Here is a 21,213-nt window from a genome sequence, read left to right as displayed (position 1 = left end):
AGAGCATTCACACCATGGTCCCATCAGAAGGCTCTGCTCGACAGGAAATCTAGAGCTAATTTGCTTTTGCTGCAGGGCGTCTGCATGTTTCATGACTCAGAAGTAGCTTCAGAGGAACAGCTTCATCCTGGACTAGCTTTGGCAGTCAGTGGTCAGTGTGCGCCACCTTCAAACGTGCTTGTCACCTCACTGGTCATAGAAGCTTGGACACCTCGGATGGCCATCAGGAGGGGTGGGAAGGTGTCCTACTCCAGCTGCAGGAATAACGCCGGGGCAGACACAAGGGCCGGGCCTGGCCGGGAGGTCGATTCTTCAGGAATCGTCCTGCAGCTTGCTCCTCTGATGAGTTGTTCCTCCTACCCCAGCCATGAGTCTGAACTTCTATTTGTAATAATAAACAGAAAGGTAGGAAAATCTTTGTACATTACTTTCAAGGGCCCCAGACAAACTAGCCACAGGCCTAAGACCGCCTATATGTAATTTGAGGGCTTTTTATTTCTTGAGTGAGTTTAAGGTTATATGTTTGTTGCATCGAGAAACAGTAAAATGAAGCTTTAATAAGAACAAATGTTCAACTCATTTACAAATTTACTGCTTGGCAGTTTGAGGGAGCAAAGACTGGAACTGTAATTGTGCGGCTGGCACAGCCATCAGTCACACCGGGGCCTTTTCAGTGGGGCCTGTCACAGATTAAGACTTCCTGCTTAGCAGAGCTCACCTAGCTGCACTAGAAAAATACACACGTTCTCAAATGAATCGTGTGGCCCTTGCATTGTCAATGACTTGTCGTGAAATTAGCATAGCTGACATCATTCAGTTAAGCAGTCACCAGAAAAGTCACATTAAAGAAATCTGTGCAGAAATTGCAAATTAGGATTTGCAGCTGTGGGTTCCCCTCCCCCCACCAAAGCATTTAACTTATCTGGGTTTCTGTTTTTTCATCTCTAAAATGAGAAGTTAGGAATTGACGAATTCTGAGGCTTCTTGTAGCTCTTGAAATTCTGTGCATCATTTAGTTTGAACAATCTTGTGCATTAAATGCATTCCAAATGATAGGAGTGTAAAGGGAATACTTGCATACTAAATCATGTTTCTGAATTACTGACACTGTTGTTTCAGGAATAAGGACTTAGAGAAAACAAAAAATGTACCCAGCATTAAAAAAAATCATATTTCTGGGAATTAGTACCCATTCAGCCTATATGAATACACATACTTTGCAGAAAAAGAAGACAAATTAGCAATCAATCCACGTGATTCCCCAAGACTAGAGAAAGGTTCACACATACATCACACTAAACTCCTGCCTTGGGTGGAATTCTTACCAACCCTATGAATTATATGGAATCTCATGACAGCTCCAGATTAGCCAGCTCAGGATTTCCCTCTCTGTCGCTGGTGCTGCTGTCTCTGTGTAAACGCCTGCATCTGGAAACGCCGTGTGGAGGCTCACTAACGACGCGTCCAGAGCAGGCACTCAGCAGCGGGGTAAGGGCTGTAGATAAAGCTCCTCCTCTCACCCTGCCCTCACCCTCAAAAGCAAACAGAAAGTGTTTGTCTTATTGATTTGATAAGTGATATTTCCCTTATTCAACATGATATCTTTGGAAATTTGACTTTTGGGGCAGCGGTTGCTAACATGTGTCTGCCATACTTGGCAATAGGACTTTCTAACAACTTTTTGGGGGAAGAGAAAGAAAATAATGAACATAAGATGGTAGGAGAAAACAGACTTGTCTCCTGTCTTGTGGTGGTTCTCACTGTGATCCATCAGTGACATTTATCCTGTTCAGTTTTCATTTTCCTTCCATATACTCACAATATTTCTTTAAGGAAACCATCTTTAAGGGGGTTGATATGATATTTATAGAGAAATTTAATTCCAAAGTCAAACAGGAATGCAGAGTATTTTATTTAGCTTTTTCTATCGAGTCTAGGCAGAGCTTACATGTGGGACATTAGAGAGAATCTGGATGACGGGTGAGCAAATGTTCCTGTTTATAAACTCTCTGGTGATGGGCTCTGTGGGCCCACACAACTGTAAGCCCCTAGTGTGGGGGATCCATTGCAGTGATAGTGTCATTATGCAGATCTGCGTTGGTTAAATCCTGCTCTGGACAGTTAATAAAGAGAGGGGTGAGTGGTCCATAAATCAGCTTTGTTCCACAAAATCCAGCACTTTTCCCCTACATAAACAATTTGTGATTATCTACTGTTTTATCTGGATCTTTTCTCTCCTCCATTAACACAAATAATAGAGTGCTGAATCTACTTATAAAAGGAAGTTTGGAAAATAGTTATTTTAAGAAAAATGAATATGGAACTAGCTTATTTTTTTCATGATGAAAAAGAAACAGTCTGCAAATTACCAAATTTAGCAAATTTGCTAGTGAGAGAGAGAAAAAAAATTAAAACCAAGAGTACTGCAGGCATTAAATGTAGTCTACACATTTATCTTTGCTAAGTTTAATTTAAAATATTTATGATGATACTTCAAAGTGTACTTTAGAATGTAAGAATGACAAAAGACTTATAAAGACCTTACCATAGTTTCCTATTGCTTAGCCTTGGCTATAAAGCAGTCTGGGGCTGCCAGGTTTAATGTGAAAACCAAACAATTTGGCATAAAATTGAGATCAGCCGTGATCAAAAATGAAAATATGTCCTTGTCAGATTCATTTAAAAATATTTAACAGTTCTCAGGAAATACCTTTCAGACTAAGATTAATACTGTAAAATAATGCTGAAATAGATGAAAAAGAACATTCAGATGCCGGTAAATATTTTCAGCTGAGTGCTAGGAACACACTCAGTGCTGTCCAGAGCTGAGAAGCTGTGGCCATTTCCCACCCAGCAGAAGATGATCCGAATGGGAAACACTTACATGTGGGAACAAGCAGGCAAGGGCAGAAAGTGGTACGAAGATCAGTCTAGAGCCCTAAAGTCATCCAAATGACAGGTGTACATCACTGCAAGGCTCTCTGTCACTGGACAGTAACACTTATCTCAGCGTCAGAAGCCGCCCTACGTCAGCAGAGATAGAAAGCAGAGCTGCTCTGCCACGTTCCTCTCACCCCATTTTCCACATCTCAGAACCACACGCCAGCCCCGCCTGTTTCTGAAGGAAGGGTTTGCAAGCCCGCGTGGGGAGCCTGGATCTGGCTTGCTAAAGTGCAAACCTCACGCTGCATGACATCTTTTCACTCAGGACACTAGACTTCTCGCCTTCGAACCGCAGAGGCTTCCACCAACACAAGCAAGCTACTCCTCACTAGTCCTGTGGAGGTGCAGCAGCCATGAAATGCAGAGCTGGAGTGTGTTCCAACCACAGGCTGGCAGCCTGAACTTCTCCTCTCAGAATCTAACAAGTGAGCACGTGAGAAACGAGAAGAACACAGCTGGAGTTTCAAGTTCCAGCCTTTTCTGTGGGTTCGAAACAGGCTACTAATTATGGACTTCTGAGTCACAAAGGTGAGCCCAGCTGATCAGGGCAATGCTGAGAAGCAGTGAGCCTGGCCCTCTTGGGTAATGCAGTGAAAACACAGCAACGACAGGTGTTGTTGGTTGGAGTCACGGGCCTAACGCCACACGGTGCTACAAGTGGGGGAGCTATGAGGATTTCCATAGCAAGTATTCACTGCATTTGTATGAGAGGCTGCTAAACCAACTTGGATTTCTACAATGTGTGTACCATGGGGCTTGGAAATTATTTATGCGGGCAGGTGGCCATCCATTTGTAGCATATTTCAAGCCTAGTGAGGTGCTTGATATGGCAAAGGCTTCTAAAGGAACACAGGTAACCCAGGTCATCTCTGCTGCCTGACCTAAGTGAGCAGAGCTGACATCCAGGGGCAGCTTCCAGACCTCCCACCTGGCTCTGCAGGGTCCCTCTCACATGGGATACAATGTTCTTTCACGAGATGAGTGAGATGAGAAATAGGACAATACTGGTTACAATATAGTCATGGGATTTTCTTGTGGCTTCTTACCAGCTCAGTGGGTAGATATTGCGTCACCTTTTACTATGTCTATTCCATTTCAGCCAAAGAACCATAATGGTTTAGACTGGTAGCTCTGGAGACAGGTGGGCTGGGTTCACCTCTTGGTTCTGTCCTTACCAACTGTGTGACTTTAAACAACTTACTTTTCTCTGTCTCAGTTTCCTTGACTGTAAAAATAGGGTCTCAGAACATATGTCACAGTGTTGTTAGAAAGCCTAACAGCAATAATACTCATAAAAAATGTATGGTGGTGACTAGTATGAGGCAAAGGCTTAATATACATAGGCAATCATCATCATCGCTACGAAGTAAGTAACAAGCAGTAGAAATGCAAAGAAGAATTTAGAAGAGTTAACTCATGTTCACTCATGGATGTGGTATTAGTAATTTAGATTATTCAAGGTAAATCTTGCTTTTATCATTTTTCGAGTCATTATCACTTCTTAATAAATTTATTTGGAGGAAAGATGGGCCCTACAAGGAGCTTCTGACAGATGTCATATACAACATATAAACAAATAGTGCCTCAAATTGGATAGTTAAGCAAAATTCTATTCCTGGGCACTGTCTTCTTCACAGTGACTCTGATCACAAAAAGAAGTTGCAGTTCAGGGAAAGCAGTTTTGCAGGAAGAAGACAGTGGGAAGCAAGAGTAGGATTGATTCCTTGCCTTAGTAATGACATGAAGCAAGTGGTTTTGAGTCAGCCAAGCCTCTTTTAGGAGCTAGGGGAAGGGGCCCTACAAAGGGCTCACATATGGTGGGACCTGCTGTTTACTCGCTCATTTATTCAATGATCCACAGTTATCTGCTCTAGGTTAGGAATGGGGGAGAGAAGGTGATTAACCATGGTTCCTGACCTCAAAGAGTTTCCAGTGAACTCAGAGCTACCAAGACTGCTCTGGATAGAGAAGCTACTTAGAAACAGTCAAACCAGGGGCCAGCCCTGTGTAGTGGCTGATTTTGCCCACTCTGCTTTGGTGGCCCAGGGTTTGTGAGTTTGGTTCCTGGGCACTGACCTACATGCCGCCCATCAAGCCATGCTGTGGCAGCATCCCACATACAAAATGGAAGAAGATTGGCAGAGATGTTAGCTCAAGGTTTGGTTAGCTTCCTCACCAAGAAAAAAAAGAAACAGTCAAACCAGACAACAATTCAGGATCCACTAACTGCAGCTTCATTTAAGTGACAGGAACACGAGACCTAAGTTTTAGGCAGCATATACTGAATTTATTTTATTTATTTATTTTTAATCAAACCCATAAGAGTGAAATTATACAAATTCTGAGGCCTGCTGTAGCCGCCCCTGATGCAGGAAGGGTTAATAATCACTGGAAAAGGCTTGCCAACAAACTGTGACCTGGAGGTGAGAAGGCTGGTTAGCCAATGACGGGTAAGACCTCCAGGGGGAGGCAACCTAAACCAGGCACAGTCGCCCAGGGGCACAGATGGAGACACGATATCAGGAGCAGGAGGGGCTGTTGCCTAGGAGGGCTTGCATGCTCTGAGATAAAAATATACGAGCACAGCAACAACATGATAATATCAAAACAGAGGCTGAGGGAGGGCTCCTTGAGAAATCACTAAGAATTCTTGGCATCAGCTAATTACTTTGTCCAGAACACCTGTGTATGTTTAACAGATGTAAGTTATGTATATATTGAAACGCTGGTTATAATAAACTCAGAGTGGCCATCAGCCCTCTCTGCATCTATCCTGGTGTGTACATTGGATCACAACACCGACACCTGCATGTGGGGAGCTATGTGGATTTGATTTGAAGCACTGTGAGCTTCCAGAATGCTGGACACATTTATATTCTGTTTGTTGATGATGTGTGCCATAGTCACAGTTACTAGTGAAGCAAATAAAAAACTGACAGCTGTGAAAGCCGTTGGCCTTACACTACCCATATTTCACTCTCTGGTGTCTAAAAACAATGCAGAGGACATACGGCTTTCTTCATCATTACTGCGACAATCAGTGCATCTCCAGTAATCTGAGCTTGTGTTTCGGCTGGTTCCAGGTTCATCACTGCCCTGCCTTGCTTCAGGGGTATAATGGTAACAACTGAGGGAGTACTTTTCAGAGGCTGTCACTCTCACCACTGTTAGTAACAGTACTGGAATACTTGAGCCTTCACGCTTCAGATGTGACGATGTATTTCTGTGGCCCTCCTCACATCAGGTAAACATGTACTAATTGCATCCACATTCTCTTGCTGTGAGCTGGACAAAGAAACTATCCTAGCCAGCCCAGCTCGAACAGTCCAAAAGGCAGACGCTGCATTGAAAGCCTCGTCTACAATACTATCAGCTGGGCTAACACTCTGAGGCTGACCACTGATGAGAATGGTGAGAGCTGTACTGAGAGTTCAAAACCTGTCTACACATCACTCTGTCTACCAATATTGAAACCTTTTTTATTGTGGTAAAATACACATAACACAAAATTTACTGACTTAACCATTATTAAGTTCAGCAGCAGTAAGTACATTCACTTCCTTGTGCAACCATCAGCACCATCCATCTCCAGACCTTTTTCGTCTTCCCAAACTGAAAGTCGGTGTCCGTTAAACACTAACCCTCCATTCCCCATCCCCTGGCATTCACCATTCTATTTTCTGTCTCTATGAATTTGACTTCTCTAGATGCCTCATATAAGTGGAATCATACAGTATTTGTCCTTCCGTGACTGGTCTATTTCACTTAGCATAATGGCCTCAAAGTTCATCCATGTTGTAGCATGTGTCAGAATTTCCTTCCTTTTTAAGACTAATATTCCATTGTATGTATATCCCACATTTTGTTTATCCATTCATCCATCAATGGGCATTTGGGTTGTTTCCACGTTTGGGCTGTTGCAAATAATGCTGAAGTGAACATGGGTGTGTGAATATTTGTTCAAGCACCTGCTTTCACTTCTTTTGGGTGTATGCTCAGAAAGGAAGGCATTTCTGTAAATGAAACCAGTAGGGCTGTATTTCTGGGTCTCAGTTTGGTTCATTTTTCATTTTATGCACACCTAAAAAAGGGATTGCACGTTGCTAAAGAAATAAATTTAACAGACTATGTTTGCCAAATCACAAAATTAACTAATGAAGAGATTTATTTGCTAATATATCCTCTTCCAGTGGGCTCCTCAAGTCATGATAATAAATAATATTTCAGAATCTCCAAATCTACTTTAATTTGTTTTTCTATAATTCTTCTTAGTTTCTCTTTGAATTTATGGATCTTTCCTTACGGCTATTTCATTTACCTTAGCTTAACCTAATTTATTATTTATTCAGAGCTCCAGTTTAATTGTTTTAAGTTGTTCACAAATTATCACCAAAATGAGCAGTGTAAGATCTGAAAGAGAAATGATTGCTGAGTGCCCTCAATTTAACCTAAAAAATGCTAAAGCTAATGCATTAGTCAGGATACTAATCAAAAAATATTTTGAGAATTCAAAATTTTGTAAGTCACAGAACACATGGTATTAAAAGAACTCTTGGTAATGTCCTTTCACTCTGTGTTAGGACAAGGACCTGAACATCAGTGAAGAGTGGCATACCGTACATACTCAGATCTATAATTGCGACCTTTCAAACTGTGAACTTGTTAATAATGCTCATTAATCAACCCCATTCATCCTAGAGTCAGTCTGTCCCTTCACATAATGAACTATCATTTTACTTAGCAACTTGTAACTTCAGTTAACTTTCATTGCCACTGCTGTTCTTTATATCAGAGGTGATCAGAAAAGTAAAAAGGTACACAGAATAAGAACCATTTATTTACACTGTGTTCCTTTCTTAAATTATTGTCAGGGGCTCTGTGTTTGGAAGGCTTCCCTTGGGAGTAATCACTAACAACCTGGGTATCAGCCGTGGACGGCAGGACACTTCAGGCTAATTATAGGGTGACACACAGAGCCTGGACCTCACACTACAACACTGATGAGTATGTCATCACTTGTGGGGACATTCAATAAGCTAGACTTAATCTAGAGTTAGGCAAGGTTTGGAGAATCAGGCTAGTACCTCGAAATTCCAGGTAAAAAAACCCCCCACAATTTTAGAATTTAGAGAGAAGTTTTAGAACAAGAGTTAGAAGCTATTTGGAGATCCAAATGGATGGGTTATTTATTTAAGTCCAGGCAACAGCACAGCAATTAGGACAGTGGGAAATTAAATTGCTCTTGAAGCTAAGCCTGTGGAGCTCAGGAATCTGAGCAATTTCCTGCCAAGGCATGAAAGTGGGTTGGCCTGGCCCTGGGGAGCCAGCTGTGGCAAGGCCAGGGAGTGGCTCATAGGCTTCAGTGGGCTCCTTGGAAGGTGCTAGATGTTGCTGAGGAGAGGGTGGCAGGGCTGTGGTGTCAGGTGTGTCAGACATGTCATGATGGCTCCAGCATTCACTGTAGCCTAAAGCAGCAGAACATTTTCATAACTACAGCCTGATGTCAAGACCAAGTGGGGTCACCAGGCTGTGGACTGGACACTGGGACAGCTCAAAAACTTTAGAGCATCAGAGATTGTTTAAATTTGGATTCTTTTTCTTAAAGACAAGTCGTAAATACGTGTGTATCTGTGTATGCCTGCATGTGTGTGTCTGTGTTAGGGCAGAGGGTAAAGAATATACGGGTAAATATAGTATCTTTTCATTCTCGGATTATAGCAGACTAATAAATTTTACTCCTTCTCAAACCCAGCATAAAGGAATCAACAGCCACAGTGTTAGCACACACCCTGGTCTCACACCATCTCCAGGTGTCTTGGCTTTGTTATCTGGGCTGGACTGAGCAGCAGGAGAACCTACAGGTGAAGGGCTCTGACTAGGTCAGCAGGCGCAATCATCAGGAGGTCACTCTAGGAAGGAGGGCCTTGCTGGTATGGGCTGGCTTCCCTCCTGAGAACCCACAATGATGAGCACTGTCATAGTCAGCCTAGGAATATCTCCTACACTGCGGGAACTGTTTTAAAAGACCAGCAAGATGATTAATATGAACCAAATTTAAGAAAGTTAACATTAGTCTTAAGCACTCTAATAGATGTTACTATCTGAGGTTCATCTAGTCTCCAAAGATTCCACCCCGTATTACAGAGAAATTCTGGAGTCAACAGTAGTTCTAAGGGCAGAAATGCAGGGATGGGCTCAAGTTATAACCTGGAGACACACTTAATTCAAACCACTGGCAACATCACCAACAAGAGAAGCTTAAGTTGTCCTGGATTTCCAAGTAGGAACCACCTATTCACAAAATACATAGCAGGCCAGTTTTGCTATTTTAGGGCATCATGGGTACTAATGAGTACGTGGGTAGAGAGGAAGCTTGGGCAAGGAAAGAGTCTATTGTCTTCTTCTGGCATAAGACAAGACCTATTAAGCAATTCTCAGCAAAGACACCTTCATGCATTTCCAAGTGTCCCTAAGGGGGCAATACCATTCCCAGACGACAGCCACTGAGTTAAGAATTTCAGTAAATGCTATGTCACCATTTCATTTTAAAGATCTTAATATATTTCTGAGATTTCCCTCTCTTCCTTTTTTAGTAAAGGTGAAGAAGACCATACTTAAGAATTAGGCACTGATAGCTGACCAACTCTCTTTCAGGAGTGGCCAATTTCTTTAGTGACTAACTGCTAACTTCAAACCCACAACTTGGCTTCTAGAGAAATCGAGTAAAAGGATAAAGGACTTTTTGCTTGCTCCCAATAACTGTACACTTTCACGCAGCTGTTCAGTAAATAGCCTTTTCCTGATTTTCTTTCTATTAATGTTTTCTTTCTGACATAAGGACAGTGAACTAGCGTTTATCTAAACTTCTTATCAAACACACTGGAAGGAACAATGCCATGCAAGTGTGCAGTGGGAGGGCCATTAGAGGCTGAAGAGCTGGAAATGAGAAGACCCGAATGATTCGCGAGGAGCCCTGGCATAGCCACTGAAGACGTCAGTGTGAACATTTCCACTGTAAGCCGACCTAATGAAAGACCTGAAAAACTGGATATTTTAATTTCTTTAGAACTAATGTTCCTAGCATAAAGAATAATTCATCCTGAGGCTGCTTATTCATTTTTTGAATATAATAATTTTTATCTAAATTGAGGTTGCTTGTACAAAATATGCAATGGAGCACATTATTTATAAAAAATGTTTCAAAGGTGGTTTCAAAATAAATGATAATTTATGTAAATGATAGTTTTGAGCCCATTTTTCTTTTATTAAGCCAGATCTGAATTGAAATATACCCCTATTCATTTAAACTATTTTAATATATCATATTAAAAACCTAAGGAACTGTTATTCAAACTTTTAAAAATCATACTATTTGAAATAGGGAATCTGTCCACCAGAATGCCTACACTTCAGGAAAATCAATAAAATACCTTATGATATTATAAAACTTATATCACTCCAAATAAATAAGATACCGAAGCAATTCAAAGCCCAGCGTTGCTCTGAAGCGCTTGCATTAAAGAAGAGCTTTTGTCTTCAGTCACTGAATCTACCATGTGTCCACTATGAGCAAAGCCCCGTGCTGGACATGAGAGTGGGGTGTCCGAGATGACTGAAAAGGACCACATCACACTGTGAGCACTGTCACCAGGAGTGGGTGAGGACAGCACCACATCCCTGCGTCGACCATGGGACCCTGGTGTTCAGGCAGGTGCTGCTTCAAGCCGTCTCAGGAACACAACTAACTTTTGCAAGTTGTATTCATGCCTGCACGTGTGCAGAAGAGAGAAAATGGGCCATTCTTAGATGGGATAACCTGGGCTACATTTTTACCAATTTTTTGTTTTGTGTTTTGTTTTTGCAAACAAATAGAAGTATGTTGAATTTAATAAATGAGTCAATTTTTACTTGTTGCAGTAAAACCCATAAAAATAGCTTCGCTTTAGTTCCACCGCAGCAGTGCCAACAAGGAAACAGTACATATGAAAACAGCAACCACCACCAAAATTACTTCCACAAGATTTAGTGAAGCATCATTTTCACTTTCAAAGGCATACTCTGTGAAGACACTGGGCAAAAACATGCCTTTCCTGTTCTGGTCAATATATTATTTACCATAGTATTGCATCTTGTATTGGTGAGATCGGCCAAAAAAAAAGAGCATTCCTCTCTCCATCCACGCAGCAGTTCCTCTCCCTCCTCTTTAAATGGGAGCATGTCATTTTCTACAAACGAGCGTAAGTTAAACATTCCAGATATAATTCCTTTCCTGGTTAAAAAGAAATTCAGACTTATGTTAGAAGAAGAGGGATCGTGAATCTAGCCCAAAGAAAATCAGGTTAGAAATTGGCCTTTCTTTTTTAATGTATTTTTTCCTTATATTCTATGTGTTTTCATTATGGTTTTATTCATTAATACAAAACAAAACTAGAAAGAATTGAAGAAGTGATAATATTAAGTTTGAATTCCTGGATTCACTAACCAAGATGACAGGTTTAAACAACCACCCCAAGCAGAGCATCCTCAGTTTTCACACCCCAGGTATTCCCACGACACAAACCAGAAAGCGAAGACTCAATGTCATGAATGGAGATACACACCCTCCAAAGAACACGAAGAGCCTGGGTAGGAATGAGCTGAGGATGTCAACACATACCATCTGAAGACATCAGCTGTAGAGAATGATCAATTTTAGTGGTACACATGCAACCTCCTCTTAACACCTTGTATGTACTGTTAGACATAAGCTTCAAAGGTAAGATACACAGAAAGAACAAGTTTTAATAAGCTTTGCTAATGGAGACAGGATAAGAACGAGCTGTGCTAAAAAGTTACAGGGTAAATGCATTAAAAACAGGAATCAATAGGACAACTGTGCCCTGAGATGGCTGGTGAGAGCCCCACTCAATGTGTGCAGGTTCAGGGCTGGTGCCTGGTCACACGGTAAGGGGGTTCACACTCCAGATGACTCCGGAGGCCTATCCCCATCTCCAGGAGTTGAGGCGGTTGGCTGAGTAGCGTCTAAGACAGGCTCAGGGAGCCCAAATAGATGCATGTTACTATTAAGCACACTGAAAAAAGTAACGCTGTCCTCTTCTGACCTCCGGAGGCAGATCACTCGGCCCCTTACAAGGTCTGGGTCTGACAGGTTTTGATATCCAAAGTTTTTGCGTTGAACGCCAAAGCCATGCCCACTCAGAAGAATTTGGGGCTTAGAGGGAAGTCTCCAAAGTGGTAGTACCGATACCACTGATTTTGCCTGACATCTCTGTAGACAGGGTTTTTTCCATATTCCAGCAGCCCCCTTGACTGAGCAGGAGCCTCTGCATAAGGAATATGGAGAGTGAGGATGCCTGAAGAGCAGTCTCTCTTCGTGATTTCAGCTGTGGTACCTCACCAAGGTCTGGCCTCAAGCTTCGGGACAGTGGGCTATCTTACTCCAGGCAGCTGTGTTCCTAGCTATCTTCATAATTGCAGATGCAAGCTCTCCTTGGGCAAGGACATTCCCCTCTAAAGGAGAAACAGCTCCTTGTCCTTGCTCATGTCCTGAGTATGGAAACAAAGACTTGGAGGCATTCACACAATGGGCATTGAAAGGAGAGAGTTAGCTACAGCTCATATAGAAAAGTAGGATAATATGTACATTACATATATAGTTAATATTTATTGGGGCCAGCACTCTAATGGCAATAAGTCACTTTCTTTTCCTAACGCTCTTTTGGGATAAGTACTATTATTATGCTCCTGGTATACCAAGGGAAACTGAGGGACACAAGGCTGAGCAGCTTGCCCATAGTCACACAGCTAGTGAGCCACAGAGCCAAGGTGTGCATGTGGGCAGCTGTCTTCAGGGCCCACTGTCACCTGTGTGGCTCCCAGACTCTCATGCTTGTCTCTGAGGAGGAAGGGGTGGAGCTAATGCTCCCCTGCTTCACAACATACTAGAAAGCTTAGCAAAGTTCTCTTTCGCTAAACCAGACAAGGATACAGCATCCTCACTGTTGTGAGCTACTACAAGTAAACTCGTGACTCAAAGGATGACACAAAACACATATTTGAAAGGATTTAAAAAATACCTCTATAAAGAAGGAAGTGGAAAAACCTTTTATTTAGCTAATTCTCCAATGTTCTCTCAAAAATAAGATTGAAACATGCTGGCAGAGTTTCAAATAGCCGAAGACCTGCAGCAACAGGAAGCTGCAGCAAGCTGACGACTGCAGTGTTGCCCGCGAATGATCGCATGGAGGCCCTGCGTTTTACAGAGAGGCATCTCCGAGTTTTATTGCTGTGGCCAGTATAGCAGGGTGGTTACAAATCAGACAGACCTGGATTTGTCCCGGGCTCTGCCACCTACTGCGTGTGTCACCTTGGACAAGTTTCCCAACTCCTGGGTCCCTAAGCAATTATTTATCAAGCACCAACTATGTACATGAGTTATCTCACTTAGTCTTCATGTTTCCCCCATGAAGTTCACATCATCATCACATTTCACTCATGCAAAGTGAGTGAGGAGGTTAAGTAACTCATCTAAATTTACCCTGTTGCCAAGTAGGAGCTGGGATGTGAACCCAGGTTTGTAAATTCTAAAGCTCTGACACTTTCCTCCTATACAATAAAAAGTTGGTACCTACATTTCCCACTCTCCTTCAGACAATAAAATCTTCTTTATAAAAGAGCTCCCAAAGAAGCCCTGGTAGAACATAGTTAAATAAACCATTGGCTTGAGTCCAGAAACAGTGGCTAATACAGAAGCTATTAGGGTAATCATATGAAGTCTAGGTTAGCGGAGGCTTTTAAAAAGGTCAACTTGCTTAACTGACCTCTGTATACCAAACCCACTCAGTTGTCATCTAGAAAACGGAAGGACATAGATAATTGACAGATTAGGGTGACATATCTGTACCTATTTTGTACACATAAATCCTGTTTCACACACCAGAGCCAGTGCTAGAGTAGAAAAGTCTCAGCATCTGGTTATTATTTACATGGCTGCATATTAAGTACACATGTTCTAAATAAGAATCACAAAGCAACGTCTATATATTTTTCAGCGCAGTTTCAGAAAATGTGATTTTGAAAGAGGACTCTGAATGAAGCATCCAGACTTAAGACATTTTCCCCATACTACTCACACTTAGCTATAGCAGAAAAAAAATTCCTCTCTTGTATGTAAACAGGTATAGCGGGAGAACTGTAGTTAACGTCAGTTTGCCTCCAGCCACATGCAGCAGGAATCTCTTTGAAAACAGGGCTTTCATCAAATTTTCTCTCTTATCTTTTTTGTTTCATGACGTCTTCAGAAATAGTTTCTATTTTTATTGAGTTTTTTCTTGGTAGTACCACTATTGCTTAAATATAATAGAACAGGTCCTAATATTTAATGACATGCGCTGCATTTGCAAAAAGTACATCTGTTAAAAAATGTTATGGAAAGGAGACAGAGTTCTAGTGCTTAGGATTAAGTAGTTAGATATACTTATAACAGGTGTTCATGCAGCACAAGAGCTAACATTTGTATTTTGAGCAAGAATGCTTATCTCTTTAATTATTTTCATGCAGCCACAACTTTTATAATTTCTAATTACTACAATGGCTGAAACAGGAATATTACTGTAATTAATACAAATGTTCTCAAATTTCTCAAAGATCTACAGCAATTTTAGAAACAATAGTAAGTGTAATTAATCAGGGTAGAACTGAAGGTGCTTGTACGCTAAATTCCATCAAACGTTATTGAGATAAATTATTCCTTATGAAAAATGTTGAAAATGCAGGTATTTTCATTTATACAAATATACTTAATTATACATGGATGAAACATGATAAAAACTAAGTATCTCCTACTCAACTTGTTTTGAGAGTATGTTGTTCTGTAGCTCTGGATGAAATTTTTATTTCATAGATATTCATCTCACACCCTTTCTTAACATTCACTGCATCAAAACACTGTACTCTCAAAAGAAAATACATTTTTTGGAAAAATAAAATAGTAAGAAATTGCTTTGTTTATAGAATACAATAAAAATAAATGTAAAGGTTTTGTAAAAGTTTTTAAGGAAAAAGGGTTTCACATTATAATAGTCCAGGCAAGGCTCAAATGGATTAATATTCCTATACAAATTAACAGCATCATGAATTTGTGATAGGTTTAGAAAACATTAGTATAGCCAGATAAAACTGATGGTCACCTCAGCTTTTAGTCATTATTGCCTAGATGTAAAGAATTCCGTGAGTCAGGATGAGCTGAACAGATTTTACATGTTCTATCAGAGGCCGAGCTTCAACAACTATTTTTACGGAAGGCCAGGCCTTCAGAAGGCAACATGGTCTTAGCTAAGCTAATAACTGACAGGGCCACCCAATAAAGTTTGCTGTCCCCCTCCCAAGAGCTCAGCCCACCTGGCCTGGCATGCTGACAAACACAGGCGGTATACTGACTTCTCCCCAGCAGGACAGATTTCCAGCTGCATTGTCAGAAACACTGATGAAAGTGGTTTCACCACTTTCTCCTGGCCCCAGTCTGTCTTTGTGACGATGGCGTATATTTGCGTGGGCAGGCTCAGCGCGCTGTGGGTAGAGCCAAACAGGCTAACTAGCCCACACAGGGATGGCACTCGCGTTTGGTCAGCGTCAGGCTCTCACCACGAAACATGCCTGTAATACACCGGAACCGCCCCTGAGGCCCTGCTTTTTCCGCCCACTCTCTCCTTCCTCATTTCCCCACTGCTCCCCACTTTTAACTGAGTGCCTCCTGAGTGACAGTGGGGGACATGTGGTTAAAAGATAAACTGCTCACCAACTAACACTCTGGACTTGAAGTGACTAGACAGAGAGCCTTTGGAAGAGCTGCTGGGCACGTCTGAATGATGAAATACAGTGACGATCCACCACTGCACTGCTAGAATAGCGAGTGTATATTGTCACCATGGGCAGCCACTTAACAGAAAACCTGATATGCTGGAATTGGGAGGGACTTCAGGGATCATCTAGTGAAATTTTCTCAATTTACAAATGAGGAAACTAAGGGCCAGAGAAGTTCGGAATCACAAAGTTAGTTAAAATACAGATGTAGGAATTCCAGATCTAAATTCAGTGTTCATCTGGGGAGTTGGGGTGTAGGCGAAATGGGGGAAGGGGGTCACAAATTATAAACTTCCAGCTGTAAAGTAAATAAGTCATGTATAGCATAGTGACTATAGTAATAATAGTTAATAATATTGTATATTTGAAAGTTGCGAAGAAAGTAAACCTTAAAAGTCCTCATTACAAGAAAAAATAATTTTATAACTATGTATGGTAAGGAATCTTAACTAGGCTTATTGTGGTGATCATTTCACAATATATACAAATATCATATCATTATGTTGCATACCTGAAACTAATATAATCTGATTATACCTCAATAAAAAAAATAAACTCAGTGTTCTTCTAACCAAACAATGTAGCTTATTACATATCAATAACACTTCAGCAACTTATCCACAATTAATACTATGTTTTAACTATTCTGTTTAAAACTACAACTTTTAAAATTTAGACTTAAATTTTGGGGAAAAACCCTGAACAATTAGAATTTTTAAGAATTTCTATTAAAAATGACAGTTTGTACCACATGACTGTTCAGGTCTAAATCTTACAAGTTTTGTATTTATACTGCATAGTATATTGGCAAATTTGCCTTAAAGAGAACATATTCTATATTTCAGAAAAAGCAAACACAAAAGTGGCACATGCTGTGAAAATAACCCTTTTAAGACTATCATCTAATAAATAATCCTGTAAATTTGATATGAGTTATTGGTGTTTAGTCTAAAGTTGTATCAAGGCCATATGTTACCACAGGCAACCTCTTCAAATGCATAACTTATGACATAAGCTCTGTGACTACCTGAGAGACTTAGGTAGAATAATGAATTAACCCAGCAGAAATCGACCCTTGAGGAATGAGTTAACATTTAGCTAAGGTCACAAACGCAACTGGATTAGTACTTTCAGTCTATTCCTCATAGAGAGCTTGCCAGATGACATGAAAATCCAACATATTTCCACAACTTAAAATAAGTCTCTCCAAAATATTTAGTTTGAATATCCAGGCATGGAAGGGCCCAGTGTTACTTAGAATTTATATTGGATCATATTTTAAAAAACCAGTCCAAAGCACTGGTACCAAAGATAAGCTGTCTACATACACACTGAGGTGGGGAGCGATGAAGAACATGCAGGACGAACATGTATAAGCTGTGACAGAGATGTAAAAGAGGAAGAAAAAGAAGAGAAATATGGAGGAGGAAAGAAAGAGATACATAGTAGAGAAGATTGAAATGAAAAGGAAAGAAAGAATTAAAAATGAGGGGACTTCCAGCTATAAAATAAATCAGTTCTGGGGATGTAAAGTACAGCATGATGACTATAGCTAACAATACTGTACTGCATATTTGAAAGTTGCTAAGAGAGTAGATCTTAAAAGTTTTCATCACCAGAAAAAAATTTTTTTAAAAAAAGGAGAGAAATTAAATGATTGGTGAAAAAAGAGAGACAGGAATAGAGGACCCACAACAAGTGGGAAGGAGGAGGTGAAATGATGGCACAGTTAGTGATAAACATACAGCTGGGACTGAGCGATGGTTTGTCCCGAGGCCTAACAAGCACATTAAACATAAAATGGAGGAAGAAGTAAGAAAAGAAGAACACGTATGCATATATATTTGGATATTAACTCATGCCTTAAATATTGCTGTTACCCAAGGTTTTATCTTCATCCTTGACATCCTTCTTCTCACACCACAGCAACTTTGAGTGACCTCACCCAAACCCATGGCTTTAGCTCACCATATGTCGATGACTCTGACTATGGAAAGTATTATTCCTGGTCCACACCAGCATATCCAACTGGCCAGAGGACATTTCCACTTAACTTTACAGGAATAGTGAACTGGAAAAGTACAAAGCTCTCCATCTTTACTCCCCACATACGTGCCACTTCCTATATCCCACATTTTGGTGAAAGGTAAGATCTCCACTACGTTGTCCAAGCCAGTAACTAGGTTCTTTCTATACTGTTCCTCCTGCCTTGGCTTCTGCCTCCAAATGGTATGAAAACTTACCTCCTAATATTTCTAAAGCTGCCCCTCTCCTCATTCACCTGGTCTTCCTGACTTGAGTTCTCTTCCCTCCTCACTGCTCAACCCTAGTATCAGAATGATCTAAGGCAAAAATGACATTATGTTACTACCTGCTTAGAGGCCACCAGTGGATTTTAGGACCAGGTCCAGCCTCCTCAGATGATCAGACAAGATTTCAAGACCATGCTTTGCCAACCTCTCCATCCTCACCTCCTACCATCCAAGACCTTACTCTCACTCTGGAATTGTTTTTAAAATACAGAAAAAAGGAACAAGATTTGAGAATTCTCTCTGTTTGGGAGAATTTATCCTATTGTTTCTTACCATCTATATTTTTATGTTGATAATTTTATATAAATTGAACATTGTATTATTAAGCAAATTTTTACCTATTTCTGCAAAACAGAAGACTGCGTATTTCTCAAGAATTGGAAGTGAAGATTGTTTATTACAGCAATATCTGTTTTCTACTCCTTTAGACCACCCCTTGGTTAGACAGGGCAATCTTACAACACCCAATGTGCTCCAGGTCTTGTCCTTATCCATGTCCAAACCTTGTGTTTCTGTCAGGCTGTTAATTACAGGGTCCTGTTCTGATTAAGCCTCCAGCATGGTGCCTGCATATAACATGGGCTCAACCAATTCTGTCATCATCACTATCTTCATTATAATGAGAAGGAAAGGTCTCCTTTCTCATAGCCTCAAGAACATCAAATACGTTAATATCTTGGTAATAAATACTAAAATTTCCTGGTGAATAAGTGGTTTTAAAGATTCTGCAGACCTTTATGTACCAATCTGTGGGAAAACAAATGATTCTTTTGTTAACTAGGCAGAATATGCTTCGCATGTTCATACAAAAATCACAGCCACTTACTCTAAATTTTGACTCATAACCTTGAATCCTATATGATAAAAAATATCAACAATCAGAGTCATAGGTGTGTCTTGGTCATCAAAGCCAGTTCAATAAGTGACTATTTTCAAACACATGAAGCAAGCTGGCAAACAATGAGATAGAACCATGTCCTTGGTAAAGCTAGGAGCTTACCTTTTCTTCATCACCAACACAACTCCAAGGAATATAATGACGAAAAGCAAGATGCCAGCAATGACTCCAGCAATTTTAACTGTATGGTCTGTTTGTTTTTCGGGTTCTGGGACTGGTTTTGGAGTGGCAGCTCCTGAAAATGAAAGGAAATGAAAAAGGACAGACAGTGGGTAAGAGAGAATAAAGACATTACTTTTTAAAAAATTTTGCTGCATTTAACAGAATAATAAGACTTATCAGAGCCAGCAGCAGACAAGCTTTGATTTTTTTCAACAGCTTTCATATGCACCAAAAGGAGTGTAATTGTTCACATTGTTCTTCAATATTTTACTAACCCATAACATAAGATGGATACCCCACCCACGCCTGAGCCGTTTAGCAGAGACTCTTCTCAAACACACCTTTTATATTTTTATTATCTCTATCGGCTCCCTGCTCTTTTTGCCCTTTAAAAACCTGCTAAAAATACAATAGCTATCCTAAGCCTTTACCCAATTTGATTTGCTGGAACTTGATTTGCTCAATTATTTTTCATAAATGAAGCAGTAATTCCATAACATATTAGCCCAAACACCTGGAAAAGTGAGATAAGCTCATTTACCATGCATTTTGCCAGCAATTGTTTTTTTTTAACACAATAGAGATTTTCCCCCTGCCTTTGGAAATCTAAATGTAGGTCACATCTGGTAAGCAAAAGACTCCTTCTAAGCAATTTATTCACAAAGTGGGAAGCAGCTGATGATCACACTCCTAGCACCTACATTTAATATCTGTTTAAATGAGAGAACCAGAGCCTTCCAGTGTCTACTGTCTTAGCTCTCCTGCTTTCCCATTTCCAAAACACCATTTGTCCTGTTTACAGCATATTGTGATGGAACGTCAAATCCATGTCTGATGAAATATCCATTTCCTCTGCTAACTGAGTTCAGGACAAAAAGCATTAGGAACGTGACGTTCAATTCACGAAACAGAAGCCGTTTGTCAAGGGCTTCTACCTCTCTAACCAGAACACAGCGGCGCTCCGCACCATCGCGTCACCCTCACCAGGTAGACACATCATTCCAAAAGTAGGAATTTTATGTCCAAATTTCTCACCTTAGAATTTTCTTCTTGTGTTTGGTAAAAAATATAATTAAAACTGAAAGTCGGTACCAGCCCTTTCTACCCTTTCTTTGGGTTTTCCACTCACACTTCATCTGATTCTTGAAAAACTTAACCATCATTGTGTCTTGTGTATTCCAGCCTGGGCTTATTCTAAGATGAGTCACGGCAGAGAAATAGGGAGTGTCAAGCTATAACTTTCCATCTGTTTCCAATGGGAACATACAAACAATGTTTCTTTCAAAAGTTATTCATATTAAGATTTTACACCAGACTCTGCATCCTAAACACAGCTGTGGCCGCCAGACCGACAAGTTGGTCAAGACTGCAGACAAACATAAGGCAGGAGACGGAGGGCCGTGGTCATCTGAGTTTCCACTCCATGCGCACATTCCAGTCAAAGTGTCAGTCGTAACGAGAGTAGTCGTGATGTGAAAATCACACCTTATCAAATACAAACCCTTCTGGATAACCCTTTATAGGTCATTTTTATTTCTGACAATTTCAGGAGGATGTCCTGTTATTTTGTTTGAATGAATATCCCTCAACTAGTTGTCCAGAAAAGCTTGAAAATATTAATGTTTACTATTTTTTATTGTAATTACATCTTAAGTATACCATTCCACTGGAACATATAACCAAGTAGTAAATTTGAAAGATACTGTTACGTTAAATAAATTGCTAAGAAAAATTTAAAAATAAAATGTGTGTTATAAAAAGATGAATAAGAACTGGAAAAAAAACAATCTATGTAAAAATAAATAACATTTCAAATTCACAAAACTAAGAAAAGGTCCAATGTTTTACAATTTTGATTTTTTTATCCAATTAAAAATACAACTCAAAAAAAATGGCTTCATTCTTCCAAATGTTGGCATATTGGGAGCCATTCCATTTGTCTCACTAGTTATAGACTGCAAGTTCTCCAAATATATTTTCTAAATGAATGATTCACTAAGTTTTTTGTATCTAAATTACCTTAATAAATAAAATACT

At 40.2% G+C, this 21,213-nt stretch overlaps 1 protein-coding gene across 8 annotated transcripts in view; it reads right to left on the bottom strand.

Annotated features, from left to right (window-relative positions):
• The window catches only part of PTPRM (protein tyrosine phosphatase receptor type M), a 770,187-nt gene that overhangs the window by 195,794 nt on the left and 553,180 nt on the right, over positions 1–21,213 (bottom strand). For all 8 annotated transcript variants that reach the window (XM_023648190.2, XM_023648193.2, XM_023648191.2 and 5 more), the window contains one exon: positions 19,117–19,249. In XM_023648190.2, the coding sequence (XP_023503958.2) occupies positions 19,117–19,249 (133 nt within the window). The remainder of the gene's footprint in view (positions 1–19,116; positions 19,250–21,213) is intronic.

Source organism: Equus caballus, chromosome 8, assembly GCF_041296265.1.
Source record: "Equus caballus isolate H_3958 breed thoroughbred chromosome 8, TB-T2T, whole genome shotgun sequence".
Taxonomy (NCBI): domain Eukaryota; kingdom Metazoa; phylum Chordata; class Mammalia; order Perissodactyla; family Equidae; genus Equus; species Equus caballus.
This window is presented reverse-complemented; position numbering and strand designations above follow the sequence as displayed.